Source organism: Esox lucius, chromosome 11, assembly GCF_011004845.1.
Source record: "Esox lucius isolate fEsoLuc1 chromosome 11, fEsoLuc1.pri, whole genome shotgun sequence".
Classification (NCBI taxonomy): domain Eukaryota; kingdom Metazoa; phylum Chordata; class Actinopteri; order Esociformes; family Esocidae; genus Esox; species Esox lucius.
This window is the reverse complement of record NC_047579.1, coordinates 54,823,559-54,840,607: the sequence shown is the minus strand read 5'-3', so window position 1 is coordinate 54,840,607 and position 17,049 is coordinate 54,823,559. Positions and strand designations below refer to the sequence as shown.

The following is a 17,049-nucleotide window of genomic DNA, read 5'->3' as shown; positions in this document are numbered from 1 at the left end:
TCCGGGTTGGTCGTGTGTGTGTGTGTGTGTGTGTCCCGTCCGGGTTGGTCGTGTGTGTGTGTGTGTCCCGTCCGGGTTGGTCGTGTGTGTGTGTGTGTCCCGTCCGGGTTGGTCGTGTGTGTGTGTCCCGTCCGGGTTGGTCGTGTGTGTCCCGTTCGGGGTTGGTCGTGTGTGTGTGTGTCCGTGTCCCGTTCGGGGTTGGTCGTGTGTGTGTGTGTCCCGTCCGGGTTGGTCGTGTGTGTGTGTGTGTCCCGTCCGGGTTGGTCGTGTGTGTGTGTGTGTGTGTGTGTGTGTGTGTCCCGTCCGGGTTGGTCGTGTGTGTGTGTGTGTCCCGTCCGGGTTGGTCGTGTGTGTGTGTGTGTCCCGTCCGGGTTGGTCGTGTGTGTGTGTGTGTCCCGTCCGGGTTGGTCGTGTGTGTGTGTGTGTCCCGTCCGGGTTGGTCGTGTGTGTGTGTGTGTGTCCCGTCCGGGTTGGTCGTGTGTGTGTGTGTGTGTCCCGTCCGGGTTGGTCGTGTGTGTGTGTGTGTGTCCCGTCCGGGTTGGTCGTGTGTGTGTGTGTGTGTGTCCCGTCCGGGTTGGTCGTGTGTGTGTGTGTGTGTCCCGTCCGGGTTGGTCGTGTGTGTCCCGTCCGGGTTGGTCGTGTGTGTGTGTCCCGTCCGGGTTGGTCGTGTGTGTGTGTCCCGTCCGGGTTGGTCGTGTGTGTGTGTGTGTGTCCCGTCCGGGTTGGTCGTGTGTGTGTGTGTGTGTCCCGTCCGGGTTGGTCGTGTGTGTGTGTGTGTGTCCCGTCCGGGTTGGTCGTGTGTGTGTGTGTGTGTCCCGTCCGGGTTGGTCGTGTGTGTGTGTGTGTGTCCCGTCCGGGTTGGTCGTGTGTGTGTGTGTGTGTCCCGTCCGGGTTGGTCGTGTGTGTGTGTGTGTGTCCCGTCCGGGTTGGTCGTGTGTGTGTGTGTGTGTCCCGTCCGGGTTGGTCGTGTGTGTGTGTGTGTGTGTCCCGTCCGGGTTGGTCGTGTGTGTGTGTGTGTGTCCCGTCCGGGTTGGTCGTGTGTGTCCCGTCCGGGTTGGTCGTGTGTGTGTGTCCCGTCCGGGTTGGTCGTGTGTGTGTGTCCCGTCCGGGTTGGTCGTGTGTGTGTGTGTGTGTCCCGTCCGGGTTGGTCGTGTGTGTGTGTGTGTGTCCCGTCCGGGTTGGTCGTGTGTGTGTGTGTGTGTCCCGTCCGGGTTGGTCGTGTGTGTGTGTGTGTCCCCCGTCCGGGTTGGTCGTGTGTGTGTGTGTCCCGTCCGGGTTGGTCGTGTGTGTGTGTGTGTGTGTGTGTGTCCCGTCCGGGTTGGTCGTGTGTGTGTGTCCCGTCCGGGTTGGTCGTGTGTGTGTGTGTGTCCCGTCCGGGTTGGTCGTGTGTGTGTGTCCCGTCCAGGTTGGTCGTGTGTGTGTGTGTGTCCCGTCCGGGTTGGTCGTGTGTGTGTGTGTCCCGTCCGGGTTGGTCGTGTGTGTGTGTGTGTGTGTCCCGTCCGGGTTGGTCGTGTGTGTGTGTGTGTGTCCCGTCCGGGTTGGTCGTGTGTGTGTGTGTGTGTCCCGTCCGGGTTGGTCGTGTGTGTGTGTGTGTCCCGTCCGGGTTGGTCGTGTGTGTCCCGTCCGGGTTGGTCGTGTGTGTCCCGTCCGTGTTGGTCGTGTGTGTCCACCGGGTTTGTCAAGTGTGTGTGTGTGTTCCAGTTGGCATGGTGACTGGGGAGGACTATGAGGAGGTGCGGTCGGGTCGAGGAGGAAGGGGAAGGAGCCACGGTGGCCAGCAGAACAGCAGGGGCAGCTGGAGATACCACCGGTCAGTATGACATCACCATTATTACATCAACATTAAAGGTCCCCTGACATGAAATTTTCATTTTGTGAGGTTTTTTAACATTAATATGAGTTCACCTAGCCTATATATGGTCCCAAATTTTCTAAAAATTCCATTCGGTGTAAATTGAGCATTTTCTATCTTTCTCTGACTTGGAGAAAACGGAGAATCAAACAGGCTGATCTGGACCCGTCTCTTTGTGACGTCGCAAGGAGAAATTGTTAACTCCCATGGTAACTTCCCTTTTTCTGCTTTGCCCGCCCAGAGAAAGAATTTAAATAGAGCCAGGTGTGAGGCACACGTGTGTGAGCGCGACTTCAATTTGTCTACGCGACGAGGAGGGGCATCATGGCTTTTGAGCGAAGGAAACACAATAATTGCTCAGTAATAGGATGTAGAGATGAGCAACGAAGCCTTTTTTTACTTCCTTCGTACATGCCACAGAAGAACCAGTGGAATGATTTCATTTTCTCCGGAAAAGCGCCGACACAGCTTCCCAAAGTTTTGCATGTCTGTGGCAAACATTTCACCGACGACTATGTACATAATGTTACACAACAAAATGATTTACTCCTGCGCGCACATAAATATATAGGCTTTATATATCTTGTGTAACGTGACTTCATGATATGAAGGGAGAATTTTTACATTTAAACTAGAATATTTACTGATATAGATGCTAACACAGCTTTAAAATCATCACATATCAGAGAAACATGAAAAGGCAAAAGCAGATTAGCTTTAGCTTTAACTTACATGATAATCAGACATCCTAACAAAGTATCATATAGACATAATATTTTTAACTAACCATTCGGAAACATCCTTCTTCATCCGTTGCTTCTCCATCTGGATCGGATTCTGGGTCAAACTGAAATGCTTCAATGTGTCTTCGTGCCATTGAAATATGATCCAGACATACCGGTAAACATGCACGTTACCTTTGCCGCAAGATAGTAAAGGCCACGCCCACCCACCACCTTGCCCCGCCTTTTTCATCCTCATTAAAATTTAAAGTCACAGACACCAATACGGGCCGTTTGAAGGAAGCTCATTCTGTGACTGTATTGTAGTGGCTATAATTCTGCAGCAAGGCTGAATTTTTGAAAAAAGATTTCAGACACAGTACTAGGGACCACTATGGCCTATATTAAAGCCTACAAAAAGTAGCATGTCATGGGACCTTTAAGACATCACCTCATGATATCATTCTCCCAGTCAATACTCATGTCACCAGAAGGAAACAGTCAACCACGCCAGTAAATTGGGGAAATGGTCTTCCCAATTGGCCCTCAGTGTAAAACCTAGTTTAGTAATTCATTTGTAAGTATACACAAAACACTAAACAGAGAAGGAGCTGTTCAATGTACATTTAACCGGGTGAAAAACGCTGGCTTACATTTACCTGCACCACTGATTTGAGGTCATGTTACAGGTGTATTTTCTGACCTAGCAGTGTTTTATTTTGTTATTTTATTGTCCTTAACGCAATTTACATTTTTGAGCCTCAGAGCCATTAATATCAACAAGGATTTATAGTGGAGAAGGAGCACTTGGTGGAGAAGAACTGACCCAACTCCCCCGGCACAATAATATAGCAGCGTAAGACCTTGGGACTGAGACAGGGGGGTACTTCAAAATAGGCCACCCATATGAATTGTGACGATTTGCAATAAAATACTTTTTTGGGTGGTGTATGGTCTACATCCTGTATAGGTCATGTGTGAGTAGGAATAAAATATTTGCTGTTTCGTGAGAAAACCCGTGGAGATCTTTTTTTCTCCATGTCTGTTCACCCTGTGTCATCACATAATGCGCAAGCTAAGAGAATGTTCATGTCTGCTCTTGTGCTTTTTCTACTTAACTGTGCTGTTGGACAGACAGTCTCGTGCCATAAACTCTGAATAACGTTTAGCTGCTTCAGGCGGCTTCAGGACAGCAACCATGTATCTGACCTGTGTAGTGTTGCCGGCACGGCAAAAATGTAAATTGTGCTAAAGCCCTCGTTGTAAAAAATCTCCTGTGCACAGCCCTCGTTGTGCTAAAAATTTTAATTAATTAATATCATATACAGAAGAATATGATATTAATCAGCGTTTACTATTTTAGCACAACGTTTTGTATATTTTTGTGGTCTTGTTATTTCCGATTTTATTGTAAAGCGTTTCTGTGTTTTAAATTATATAAGCGTGTCGATATAATCCTTGCGGTTGTACCACTTCCTCTCATGGGAGAAGATCTGGAACACATTGACATATTATATACAGTCTGCAAGATTCTAGACCAGTCCACAGGAATAGTCCACGTGGTTATGTGACAACAATTGTCACATGTAGCACACAGCCAGTACTTGCCAGAAATTCCTGCAGTTCCATTACTGTTGCTGTAGGCTTCTTGGAAGCCTCCCTGACCAGTTTTCCCCCCCAAAAAGAAGTTCGCTGGAGCACTATGCAACTCCCGAGCTGAAAATGAGTCCCACTCTGGCCCTGACTACAGAGTTGTTGAAAACAATAACTGTCCGTCACCAATTGACAAAAGTGGCCCACGCATCAGCTAACACCTCAAACATGTTGACACTAGTCATGTGAAGTTTGCAAACATATCTTTCTTTTGAATAACTTCTTTTACTGACTTTAGGCCCCTTAGTGCCAATTGGGCATTGTTTAAATGCCACGGCCTACCTGAGCATTGTTTCTGACCATGTCCATCCCTTTATGTCCACCATGTACCCATCCTCTGATGGCTACTTCCAGCAGGATAATGCACCATGTCACAAAGCTCGAATCATTTCAAATTGGTTTCTTGAACATGACAATGAGTTCACTGTACTGAAATGGCCCCCACAGTCACCAGATCTCAACCCAATAGAGCATCTTTGGGATGTGGTGGAACGGGAGCTTCGTGCCCTGGATGTGCATCTCACAAATCTCCAACTGCAAGATGCTATCCTATCAATATGGGCCGACATAATCAATGCCACGTAGAATTAAGGCAGTTCTGAAGGCGAAAGGGGGTCAAACACAGCATTAGTATACTGTATATGGTGTTCCTAATAATCCTTTAGGTGAGTGTATGTACAGCAGGCAAAACCCATGTCTTATTATGGGATTCACATTAAACTGTAGGACATAACAGAATGGCACAATCATAAAACAAAACATGGCAACAAAGAAAATATGAACTGACCCCTGTTAAAATGTCTGCATACCCTTAGTTCTTAATACTGTGTATTGCCCCGTTTAGCATCAATGACAGCGTGCAGTCTTTTGTAATAGGCCTCCGAATTCTTGCAGGTGGTATAGTTGCCAATTCGTCTTGGCCAAATGCTTCCAGGTCATGCAAAGTCTTTGGTGAGCCACCACCATGCTTCACAGTGGGGATGGTATTCTGTTCACTATAGGCCTTATTGACCCCTCTCCAAACATAGCGCTTATAGTTGTGACCATAAAGCTCAATTTTGGTCTTGTCACTCCAAACTACAATGTGCCAGAAGCTGTGAGGCTTGTCAAGGTGTTGTCAGGCATATTGTAACCAGGCTTTTTTGTGGCATTGGTGCAGTAAAGGCTTCTTTCTGGCAACTCCACTATGACGCTCATTATTGTTCAAGTATCGTCATATTGTACTCCTTAAAACAACCATACCACCTTTTTCCAGAGCAGCCTGTATTTCTCCTGAGGTTACCTGTGGGTTTTTCTTTGTATCCAGCACAATTCTTCTGGCAGTTTTGGCTGAAATCTTTCTAGGTTAACCTGAGCTTGGTTTGATATCAAGAGATCCCTGAATTTGCAAGGCTTTGGATATCTTTTTATATTATTTCCATCTTTATAAAATTCCATTACCTTGTTACGCGGGTCTTTTGACTGTTATTTTCTGCTCTCCATGGCTCAGTATCTAGCCTGCTCAGTGCATCCACGTGAGAGCTAACAAACTTGACTATTTATACAAAAACACTAATTGCTATGTAAAAAGCCACAGGTGTGAGAAATTCACCTTTTATTTGCCATTTTTACCTGTGTGTGTAACCTTGTGTGTCAGTAACAAGGCCAAACATTCAAGGGTATGTAGACTTTTTTGCTCAGGGCCATTTGGGTGATTTCTGTTATCATTATGATTTAAAAAGGAGCCAAACAACTGTGATAATAAATGGCTTCATCTAACCCTAAATAAAAGACAGTTTTTTTGCGTGATCAGTCATATTTTCAAAATCAATGCCTAACTTTCACAATTTCTGCCAGGGTATGCAAATGTATGAGCACAACTGTATATTCGAAATGACTTTTATGCGGAGACATAAACTGAAAACCGATACTACTTGAATGCCACTTGTCAGCCTTGCTGAACAATGAGCTGTTCCAATGTTAACCCTGAGACTGCATGGTTTAGCCCACGTTTTCTAAGCCAGAATAATGCATTGAAGGCTTTTTCATGGAGTGGAGAATTGCTTTCTGAGAAAGTATCTCTGATTTAGTCCACATTGAAAAACGTAATTTAAAGTCTGTCGTGCATTTAGGGCAGCCCCTCTCCAGTGCCAGCGTTGGGGTTTCACAAAATCAAGGAGGACTGCCATTCTATGAGGTCTTTAACAATTGTTTAGAGTACTATCAGGAGTTAATCACATCAACAATCACTGATGCTCCAGATGCTAAACTAGTCTAAAGAAGGACAGTTTAATTGCTTCTTTAATCAGCACGACAGTTCTCCGCTGTCCTAACACAATTGTAAAAGGATTTTCTAATGACCACTTAGCCTTTTAAAATGATAAACTTGGATTAGCAAACTAAATGTGCCATTGGAACGCAGGACTGCTTTACAGAGAAAAATATAAAAATACAATACAATAAAAATAAATTATAGAATAAAAAAAACAAAGGGGAATAACTACCTAATAATAAAACAAGGGGGAATAACTACCTAATAATAAAACAAGGGGGACTCTAACAACCTTAATTATAAAACAAGGGAGACTCTAACAACCTAATAATAAAACAAGGGGGACTCTAACCACCTTGATTATAAAACAAGGGGGACTCTAACCACCTTAATAATAAAACAAGGGGCACTCTAACCACCTTAATAATAAAACAAGGGGGACTCTAACCACCTTAATAATAAAACCAGGGGGACTCTAACCACCTTAATAATAAAACAAGGGGGACTCTAACCACCTTAATAATAAAACAAGGGGGACTCTAACCACCTTAATAATAAAACAAGGGGGACTCTAAGCACCTTAATAATAAAACAAGGGGGACTCTAACCACCTTAATAATAAAACAAGGGGGACTCTAACCACCTTAATAATAAAACAAGGGGGACTCTAAGCACCTTAATAATAAAACAAGGGGGACTCTAACCACCTTAATAATAAAACAAGGGGGACTCTAACCACCTTAATAATAAAACAAGGGGGACTCTAACCACCTTAATAATAAAACAAGGGGGACTCTAACCACCTTAATAATAAAACAAGGGGGACTCTAAGCACCTTAATAATAAAACAAGGGGGACTCTAACCACCTTAATTATAAAACAAGGGGGACTCTAACCACCTTAATAATGAATATTAGCCATAGTCATGCAAAAACATGCACTTCTGCTGCGTTCTATTAAATACAGACTGGGACAGTCTATAACATTACCTCCATGACATCACCTGTGTCTGTCTGTGTTGTAGGGAGGAGGAGGACAGAGAGGTGGCAGCAGCAGTCAGGGCCTCTATGATACAGCTGAGAAGACAGGAAGACAGAGGAGCACCACCACAGGAGAGGAGTGGTCCAGTCAAGCACCACAAGGAGGACCGGATGGAGCGGATGGAGCGACCTGAACGGATGGAGCGACCTGAACGGATGGAGCGACCTGAACGGATGGAGCGACCTGAACGGATGGAGCGACCTGAACGGATGGAGCGACCGGAGCGGATGGAGCGACCGGAGCGGATGGAGCGACCGGAGCGGATGGAGCGACCGGAGCGGATTGAGAGAATGGAGACAGAGGACAGACACAGGAGTGGTCTGACCAAACCGTCACAAGATGGTCCTCCAGGTGATCATTATGTAGGGTAGGGTCCAGGTGACTGTGGGGTCCAGGTGACTGTGGGGTCCAGGTGACTGTGGGGTCCAGGTGACTGTGGGGTCCAGGTGACTGTGGGGTCCAGGTGGCGGTGGGGTCCAGTAGGGTCCAGGTGGTGGTAGGGTCCAGTAGGGTCCAGGTGGCGGTAGGGTCTAGTAGGGTCCAGGTGACTGTGGGGTCCAGGTGGCGGTGGGGTCCAGTAGGGTCCAGGTGGCGGTGGGGTCCAGGTGGCGGTGGGGTCCAGTAGGGTCCAGGTGGCGGTGGGGTCCAGGTGGCGGTGGGGTCCAGGTGGCAGTGGGATCCAGGTGGCGGTAGGGTCTAGTAGGGTCCAGGTGACTGTGGGGTCCAGGTGGCGGTGGGGTCCAGGTGGTGGTGGTGGGGTCCAGTAGGGTCCAGGTGGCGGTAGGGTCCAGGTGGCGGTAGGGTCCAGGTGCTAGAGTTGTGCTGTGTTGTAGGCCTTTGGCACTTTAGTAAATCAAAATTGAAAATGAATGAAAAATATTTCAGGCTATTCTGTACAAATAAATAGAGCACATTTTCAACTGCAAATGGCATGGAGAGTCAACCGTACATCGTTGAAATCTCGACTGAGTACCAAGCCTGTATTCTAGTGGGAACCTGCCTTGTCTGTCTGCAAGCTGCACCAAGACACATTCATGGTTGGAGTTGTCATTTGTGTGTGCAGCGGGCACCCCCAGATATAGGGGTGGCCAGATTAAGGTGATGGTAGGGTTGAAAATCTTGGGGTGGCACACCAAAACCAAACGCCATTACTACATTTCAGGAATTCTATTATGCTGTTGTAGTTTTTAGACTAGTTGAAAACAGTGTTGGTATGAGAGTTAAGGAATCTCATACTGATGTACTTTGGTTATTTATTTTACAGTTAATGTTACTTATTATCTAATGTGCATTGACTAATATGGGACAGTTAACATCCTGTTTTAATGTGTTATGTATCTGTATTTACATGTGTTAGGTGATTTATAATCATTATCAATAATTCATCATTATCATGTGAATGAAAATAAATGCATAGCCAGGCTGGATCACCGGACAGAAGACAAGAGAAGGTAAAGCCAGCCTATCTAAGCATTTGTTATTTTCTTTCACATTAACTGTTATGAAAACTATATGTTATTGATTTAAAGCTGCACTAGGTAACATTCTGAAAATACGACACGGGTAAGAAACGTTAAATATCTAGTTATGTTTCTTTAGACATGTATATTTTATGTAACTTGCTTTAAGTTAGATAAGCCAGGTACATAACTGTAGCCTAGTCAAATTTAGCTTAGTGGTTCTAGGTGCTCCAGTGGGCTAGAATAACACTATCAAGCTAAAGAACCTGTATATTAACGCACAAATCTTTTTGCCTTGGCAGAAAGAAAACACTAACTCCATGTCCAATTTTTCATAGTTACCTACTCAAATACAAAGCTAAACTATTCGTATATAATGTGAATGAATCAGTTTACTTGTCCGGAAGAAAAAGCGCCAAATCAGATTCAAACTCCATCTCTTTTAATGTAATTAGTTTTTCCACCTTGGAAATGCTGCTGAACCAATGTTAATTCTTGTTTACGCCCTTGCTTAATCCATCTCTTACAAATAGCGCTACTCTTCTAAATCTTTATTCGCCTGGCGGTTTTCCACGTGTATGCTGTTGTTGGCAACTGAGAAATTGGTATTTTGTTCTCTCTTGCTGCCATTGAAGCTTCTGTCTGAAAAATGTTTTCTTAGCTCCTTAAAGCAGACATTTTCTACCTTCAGGCTGTATGCATGTTCACAAATGGAACCAAGCCTCGCTTTGCCAAAAGCGATTGGCTAAAGATTGTCTGGAACAGGATTGGCTGCATTGTCGCTACCCCAGTCACATTTTTCAATGAATAGCGCCAGTGTGTTTTTGGCTTTATGTTTAATATATATGTTTAATATATATGTTTCTGTGTGTCTCCAGTGAGGACCATGAAGAGCAGCCCCTTAACAGGAGACGATTTTCCAGCTTTACTGGGTGCAGCGGCATCCCAGTCCCTGAGGTAAACACCCAAATAATCATGAACATACATACAGCTCTGTCTGCAGGACACCAAGGGGTCTGAACAGTCTGAGACCCGTCCAGAACAGTGAGTTTCCCTGCAGTCTGAGACCCGTCCAGAACAGAGTTTCCCTGCAGTCTGAGACCCGTCCAGAACAGAGTTTCCCTGCAGTCTGAGACCCGTCCAGAACAGAGTTTCCCTGCAGTCTGAGACCCGTCCCGAACAGAGTTTCCCTGCAGTCTGAGACCAGTCCAGAACAGTGGGTTTCCCTGCAGTCTGAGATCAGTCCAGAACAGTGGGTTTCCCTGCAGCCTTAGACCAGTCCAGAACAGTGTTTCCCTGCAGTCTGAGACCAGTCCAGAACAGTGGGTTTCCCTGCAGTCTGAGGTCAGTCCAGAACAGTGGGTTTCCCTGCAGTCTGAGGTCAGTCCAGAACAGTGGGGTTTCCCTGCAGTCTGAGGTCAGTCCAGAACAGTGGGGTTTCCCTGCAGTCTGAGACCAGTCCAGAACAGTGAGTTTCCCTGCAGTCTGAGGTCAGTCCAGAACAGTGAGTTTCCCTGCAGTCTGAGGTCAGTCCAGAACAGGGTTTCCCTGCAGTCTGAGGTCAGTCCAGAACAGGGTTTCCCTGCAGTCTGAGGTCAGTCCAGAACAGGGTTTCCCTGCAGTCTGAGGTCAGTCCAGAACAGGGTTTCCCTGCAGTCTGAGGTCAGTCCAGAACAGTGGGTTTCCCTGTAGTCTGAGGTCAGTCCAGAACAGTGGGGTTTCCCTGCAGTCTGAGGTCAGTCCAGAACAGTGGGGTTTCCCTGCAGTCTGAGACCAGTCCAGAACAGTGAGTTTCCCTGCAGTCTGAGGTCAGTCCAGAACAGTGAGTTTCCCTGCAGTCTGAGGTCAGTCCAGAACAGTGAGTTTCCCTGCAGTCTGAGGTCAGTCCAGAACAGGGTTTCCCTGCAGTCTGAGGTCAGTCCAGAACAGGGTTTCCCTGCAGTCTGAGGTCAGTCCAGAACAGTGTCCAACAACCACTTGTATCCATAAGCCTCCATTATTTTTTCCAACACATTGACAACCCAAAACATATGGAAGAGTACTTGGGCTGCAATTATTAACTATTTTTGATAATCAGTTAAACTGTTGATTACTACTTCGAATTAATCAGAAAGAGTACATTAATTCCATAATTGAATGGTTTTATTTAAAATAAGTTTTCAGTGTTTTTCTTATCTTTCAACAATGGCCTCATTAAAATTAAATCAAAACAAACCAATATGTGCAAAAAATAATTCAAGACTGTTGATGAAGGATTTCAGAGTATCATTAAGCTGGTTGAGGCATTTGACTGAGAATGTAAATGTTAATGCAAATTGTAATTCATTTAAATACCTCAAAGTTTTTGTTGTGAAGAAATATTAAACTCACCAAATAAAACACTAATGAGTGTAATCAGTAACGTTTGTGAATGGTTAGCTAGTCGGAGCTGCTCAACTATATGCAACTCAACATGCTAAGGTAGATTTGACTTGAACTCAGACATGCATTTAAGATGAGCTAATTCTCACTTAAAAACATAAAACTGCTCACGCGTTTCAGTGGTGCTCCTGTGCCATTAGTTTTCATTAAAGTGGTCCCATACGTTTGGCATTTTTGGTCGTACGTGATTTTCCTTTGGTGTAACCTCCACCCTCTCAGCCTCATCTTAAAAAATTAATATTTGTTGTTTTGTCTTCTGTAGACCCAACTAATCAATAGTGACATTCAATATACAATTCACATACAAACCAGAAATCTTATTATGTTGTGTCTGGCCTCATTTTGTCTTGGTCTGGCTTTTGGGGTGATTCGGGGAAGTGAAACCATCAGTCTACACTCTATTTCTGATCAATTTGATGTTTTTTTACAGGGCAATACGTTTGCTTTTCTTTTCAAAAACATTTCTTAGTGTATGTGTTCTGTATTGTACAGTGCTAAGCCCTCTCTGAATACACCAAGGGCTGACATTTAAAAAACAACATAGGATCTCAGTAGGTTGTTGGGCCATGAGACACCAGAACAGATGCAGTGTGTCTTGACAGATTCTATGAGTCTCTGGAACTCTACTGGAGGGAAAGAACACCATTTTTCAAAAAGATATTCCCTCATTTATTCCCTCATTTAGATGATGGTGGTGGAGAGCAGTCTGACATGTCAGTCCAAAATCTCCCCTAGATGTTAATTTGTGATTGTGAAGGCCATAGCATGATTCACGTCACGTTCATACTCATCTAACCATTCAGTGCCATCCAAGCCCCAATAACGAACCCTTTTTCAAAGTCACTTGGATCCTTTCCTGTTAACTGCTTAATTGTATCATGCAGATCAACTGTATTGAAGCATCTGCTTGTTCCTCCTCTCTTTTATTCCGGTTTTTCCTTTAATTTGTCACCTGTCTGTGTGTGTTCTGTATGTTACAGCGTTATGCCCCCTCCTGCCCCAAAGACCCAAACTGCTCTGAAAGAGGATGACTTCCCCAGCTTGTCTGCTGCCATGTTAACCAGCCCCATGACTCCTGCCTACTCCGGCCAGCCCAGGAAGAACTCTTCCTTCCAGGAAGAAGACTTCCCCGCTCTTGTTTCTAAGATCCGCCCTTCCAGACCTGTGGGTGGAGCTATCTCAGCCTGGAGCCAAGCCAGCTGCAGCAACTCAAAGACAGTCACCCTGCCCTCCTCTTCCAGACCTCCACCTAACAACCCCCCTCTTCCTCTACCTTCCGGTCTCCAGCCATTGTCTTCTTCCTCCTCTTCCTCTCGAAGGAAAAAGCCTGCTGCTCGCCGCCCTTCACCCCCCTCTGATGATGATTATGGTGACGCGAAGACGATGCAGGAACACCGTTCAGTTCCCACCATGTTGGATATCTCCTCTCTCCTCACTGCCTCTAAGCCCTCCCCCGCGGCCTCTAAGCCCTCCCCCGCGGCCTCTAAGCCCTCCCCCGCGGCCTCTAAGCCCTCCCCCGCGGCCTCTAAGCCCTCCCCCGCGGCTTCTAAGCCCTCCCCCGCGGCCTCTAATCCCACTCATAACCCCACCACCAAGACAGCCAAGAAGAAGAAACCGCAACAGATCACAACCCCTTCATCATTATCAGGGAACCCAGTTCCTGTCCCCGTGGAAACAGTCTCTAGGGTGCAGAAGGAGAACGTTCCCGAGAGCCATGTGCCAAAACCGCCGGTTACCATGACTACATCTGCAGTGAAAACAGTGGGTAAAGCCAGCAGCCTGGCTAATGGCCATCTGGATAAGCCAGTCACAACAACCCCCCTCCCCAATGCCCAGTCTGACCTCCCTCTGGATTTGGAGGAGTTCCCCGCCCTCATCACCAAGAAACCCCCTCCTGGTACGTAACCACTGACCCCCTATCTTGGTAATGTTATGATTCTCTACCTGGTAGGGTTAGGGTTCTCTACCAGGTAGGGTTAGGGTTCTGTAGATATTTATTCTCTACCTGTTAGGGTTCTCAAACTGGAAAGGTTATGGTTCTTTAGATGATTCTCTACCTGATAGGTTTAGGGTTCATTACCTGGTAGGGTTAGGGTTATGTAGATAATGATTCTCTACCTGGTAGGGTTAGGGTTCTCTACCAGGAGGGTTAGGGTTCTGTGGATGATCATTCTCTACCTGGTAGGTTTAGGGTTCTTTACCTGGTAGGGTTAGGGTTCTTTAGACAATGATTCTCTACCTGGTAGGTTTAGGGTTCTTTACCTGGTAGGGTTAGGGTTCTGTAGATAATGATTCTCTACCTGGTAGGGTTAAGGTTCTCTACCTGGTAGGTTTAGGGTTCTCTACCTGGTAAGGTTAGGGGATTAGAGGTATCTTATTTAAAACATGCAGTGTGTGAAGTTGAGGAAGAAGTAAAAATTATTATAAAAAGGCAATAGTTAACAGTAATATATAGAATTAGAAGATATATGTAAGATCAGAAGAAGTGGATTTAATTATAATAGTCTTTATAGCTAGACTGTTAGAGGGAAAAGTAAAGACAGACCAGGAGGTTTCCACCTGTCATGTGAAGTGATGTGGGATCGGTCCCTCAGTTCTCCACAGGTGTTTGGGGTTGATGTGGGATCAGTCCCTCAGTTCTCCACAGGTGTTTGGGGTTGATGTGGGATCGGTCCCTCAGTTCTCCACAGGTGTCTGGGGTTGATGTGGGATCGGTCCCTCAGTTCTCCACAGGTGTCTGGGGTTGATGTGGGATCAGTCCCTCAGTTCTCCACAGGTGTTTGGGGTTGATGTGGGATCGGTCCCTCAGTTCTCCACAGGTGTCTGGGGTTGATGTGGGATCGGTCCCTCAGTTCTCCACAGGTGTCTGGGGTTGATGTGGGATCGGTCCCTCAGTTCTCCACAGGTGTCTGGGGTTGATGTGGGATCAGTCCCTCAGTTCTCCACAGGTGTCTGGGGTTGATGTGGGATCGGTCCCTCAGTTCTCCACAGGTGTTTGGGGTTGATGTGGGATCGGTCCCTCAGTTCTCCACAGGTGTCTGGGGTTGATGTGGGATCAGTCCCTCAGTTCTCCACAGGTGTTTGGGGTTGATGTGGGATCGGTCCCTCAGTTCTCCACAGGTGTTTGGGGTTGATGTGGGATCAGTCCCTCAGTTCTCCACAGGTGTTTGGGGTTGATGTGGGATCGGTCCCTCAGTTCTCCACAGGTGTCTGGGGTTGATGTGGGATCGGTCCCTCAGTTCTCCACAGGTGTCTGGGGTTGATGTGGGATCAGTCCCTCAGTTCTCCACAGGTGTTTGGGGTTGATGTGGGATCGGTCCCTCAGTTCTCCACAGGTGTCTGGGGTTGATGTGGGATCAGTCCCTCAGTTCTCCACAGGTGTCTGGGGTTGATGTGGGATCGGTCCCTCAGTTCTCCACAGGTGTTTGGGGTTGATGTGGGATCGGTCCCTCAGTTCTCCACAGGTGTCTGGGGTTGATGTGGGATCAGTCCCTCAGTTCTCCACAGGTGTCTGGGGTTGATGTGGGATCGGTCCCTCAGTTCTCCACAGGTGTCTGGGGTTGATGTGGGATCGGTCCCTCAGTTCTCCACAGGTGTTTGGGGTTGATGTGGGATCGGTCCCTCAGTTCTCCACAGGTGTCTGGGGTTGATGTGGGATCGTTCCCTCAGTTCTCCACAGGTGTCTGGGGTTGATGTGGGATCAGTCCCTCAGTTCTCCACAGGTGTTTGGGGTTGATGTGGGATCGGTCCCTCAGTTCTCCACAGGTGTTTGGGGTTGATGTGGGATCGGTCCCTCAGTTCTCCACAGGTGTCTGGGGTTGAAGTGGGATCGGTCCCTCAGTTCTCCACAGGTGTTTGGGGTTGATGTGGGATCGGTTCTACTGTACTGTAGCATTGAGTTTGTCTCCTTCAGGATTCAAGAGTTCTGCCCCCAGCAGCCTCCTGCTCCCCCCTCCACCTGGCCTGGGCATCGCTGCTCCTCCTCCCAGTAAACCCCCCCCTGGCTTTACTGGTATTCCCCTCAACAGCAACGTGGTGGAGCTGCCCCCCCCTGCACCTAGCCCTTGGTGAGTGAGACACAGGCCAACCATGTCGTTTTTAGACACACCGATAACAAAGGTTGTCAAACTAGTGTGTCATTTTAATGTGTTTGTGTGTTTGTGTGTGTGTGTGTAGTCTTCCCCAATCCCCCGGGGTCTACCTGGTTCCAGAGAACTTCCACCAGAGGAACAAGGAGCTGATCCAGTCCATCAGGAACCTCCTGCAGAATGATGAGACACGCTTCAACCAGTTCAAGGAGTACTCTGTACAGTTCAGACAGGTAACCCCTGACCTTTGACCCCCAGCATTGTGTTAATGCTAATAGTATCTAATGTTAAGACAGTGTTGTTCTTCCATCACCTTTCTAAATTTAAATTTGTAATAAAATTATTTCAGCAAACTTTAGCCACCGCTAGCATCTATTGAAGTTGTGTGTGTTTTTATGCTTTTTAAGCAAAATCACTTTCCTTTCTTCAGGTGTCTGTGTATACTTTAGGGATGTCCCCACTAAACATAAGGATTTTTTTGACGGATAGTTATTTAGTTAATATTATAAAACTTGTTCAGAGCTTGTCTGACACTTTTGTGCATGAATGATAAAATATCTGAAATACTCAAGTAGGGGTGGGACGATATGAGAATTTCATGTCACGATTATCCTGGCCAAAATTAAACAGATTTAGGATTTTATCCTGATTTTATAACAATCCCAATAACAATTCTGATTTCTAGCTGAAAACGGCTGATGGAATTTTCTTCCATTACATAAATATTGTTCTTGTGCATTTAAAAAGCCATTACAATAAAATATCAAAGAAATATTTTAATAATTAACTAATACTATAACATGTAAATCTCTATATGTACAGTTGTCTTTAAGTTTGCATACCCTTGTTGAATTCACCGTTAATTACCATTTTAACCTGTGTGTGTCATCATGTGTGTCTGTAACAAGGCCAAACATTCAAGGGTATGTAAACTTTTGATCAGTGACATTTGGGTGATTTCTGTTATCATTATGATTTAAAAAGGAGCCAAACAACTATGTGATAATAAATGGCTTCATATGATCACTATCCTTAAATATATATCTATATATATTTTTTTTTTGCATGAGCAGTCATATTTTCAAAATCAAAGCCAAAATGTCACATTTTCTGCCAGGGTTTGCAAACTTATGAGCACAACAGTATATGGTTGCTAGCTTCATTGACAATACATTGCAGAGGATGTTTAGTGGCATTAGGTGAGATTTGCTCTCCACCACTTATCTGAGGATCAAGGGTAAAAATAGATTTAATTTCTTACCGGTACTGACCTGTGGTTGCATGCACATTTTATGTGCCTTGGTGATTCCCAAAGTCCTCGACCTTGGAAACATTCTTGGCGCACAATGAAGCACATTGAAGTTGTTTATTTTTGCGCATACTCTGGGAAGAGACCGATAATAGGCTGATGAAAATAATGGCTCTTTTTGTAATTTAAGATTGCATTCTTCCAATGGAGAGTTTGGAGATATTTTTTTTATCTATACAATTCAAACCCACTCATGACGACATTTAGATTTTTATTGTAATTGACAATATTCTTCTATTTAAGCTAGCAGAA

The 17,049-nt window shown here is 45.8% G+C and overlaps 1 protein-coding gene across 1 annotated transcript in view; it reads left to right on the top strand.

Annotated features, from left to right (window-relative positions):
• Nucleotides 1–17,049, top strand: part of znf598 (zinc finger protein 598) — a 34,200-nt gene that overhangs the window by 11,739 nt on the left and 5,412 nt on the right. Inside the window, exons 6-11 of the mRNA XM_034295555.1 lie at nucleotides 1,702–1,810; nucleotides 7,503–7,870; nucleotides 9,858–9,936; nucleotides 12,381–13,297; nucleotides 15,314–15,467; nucleotides 15,577–15,721. Of these exons, the coding sequence (XP_034151446.1) occupies nucleotides 1,702–1,810; nucleotides 7,503–7,870; nucleotides 9,858–9,936; nucleotides 12,381–13,297; nucleotides 15,314–15,467; nucleotides 15,577–15,721 (1,772 nt within the window). The remainder of the gene's footprint in view (nucleotides 1–1,701; nucleotides 1,811–7,502; nucleotides 7,871–9,857; nucleotides 9,937–12,380; nucleotides 13,298–15,313; nucleotides 15,468–15,576; nucleotides 15,722–17,049) is intronic.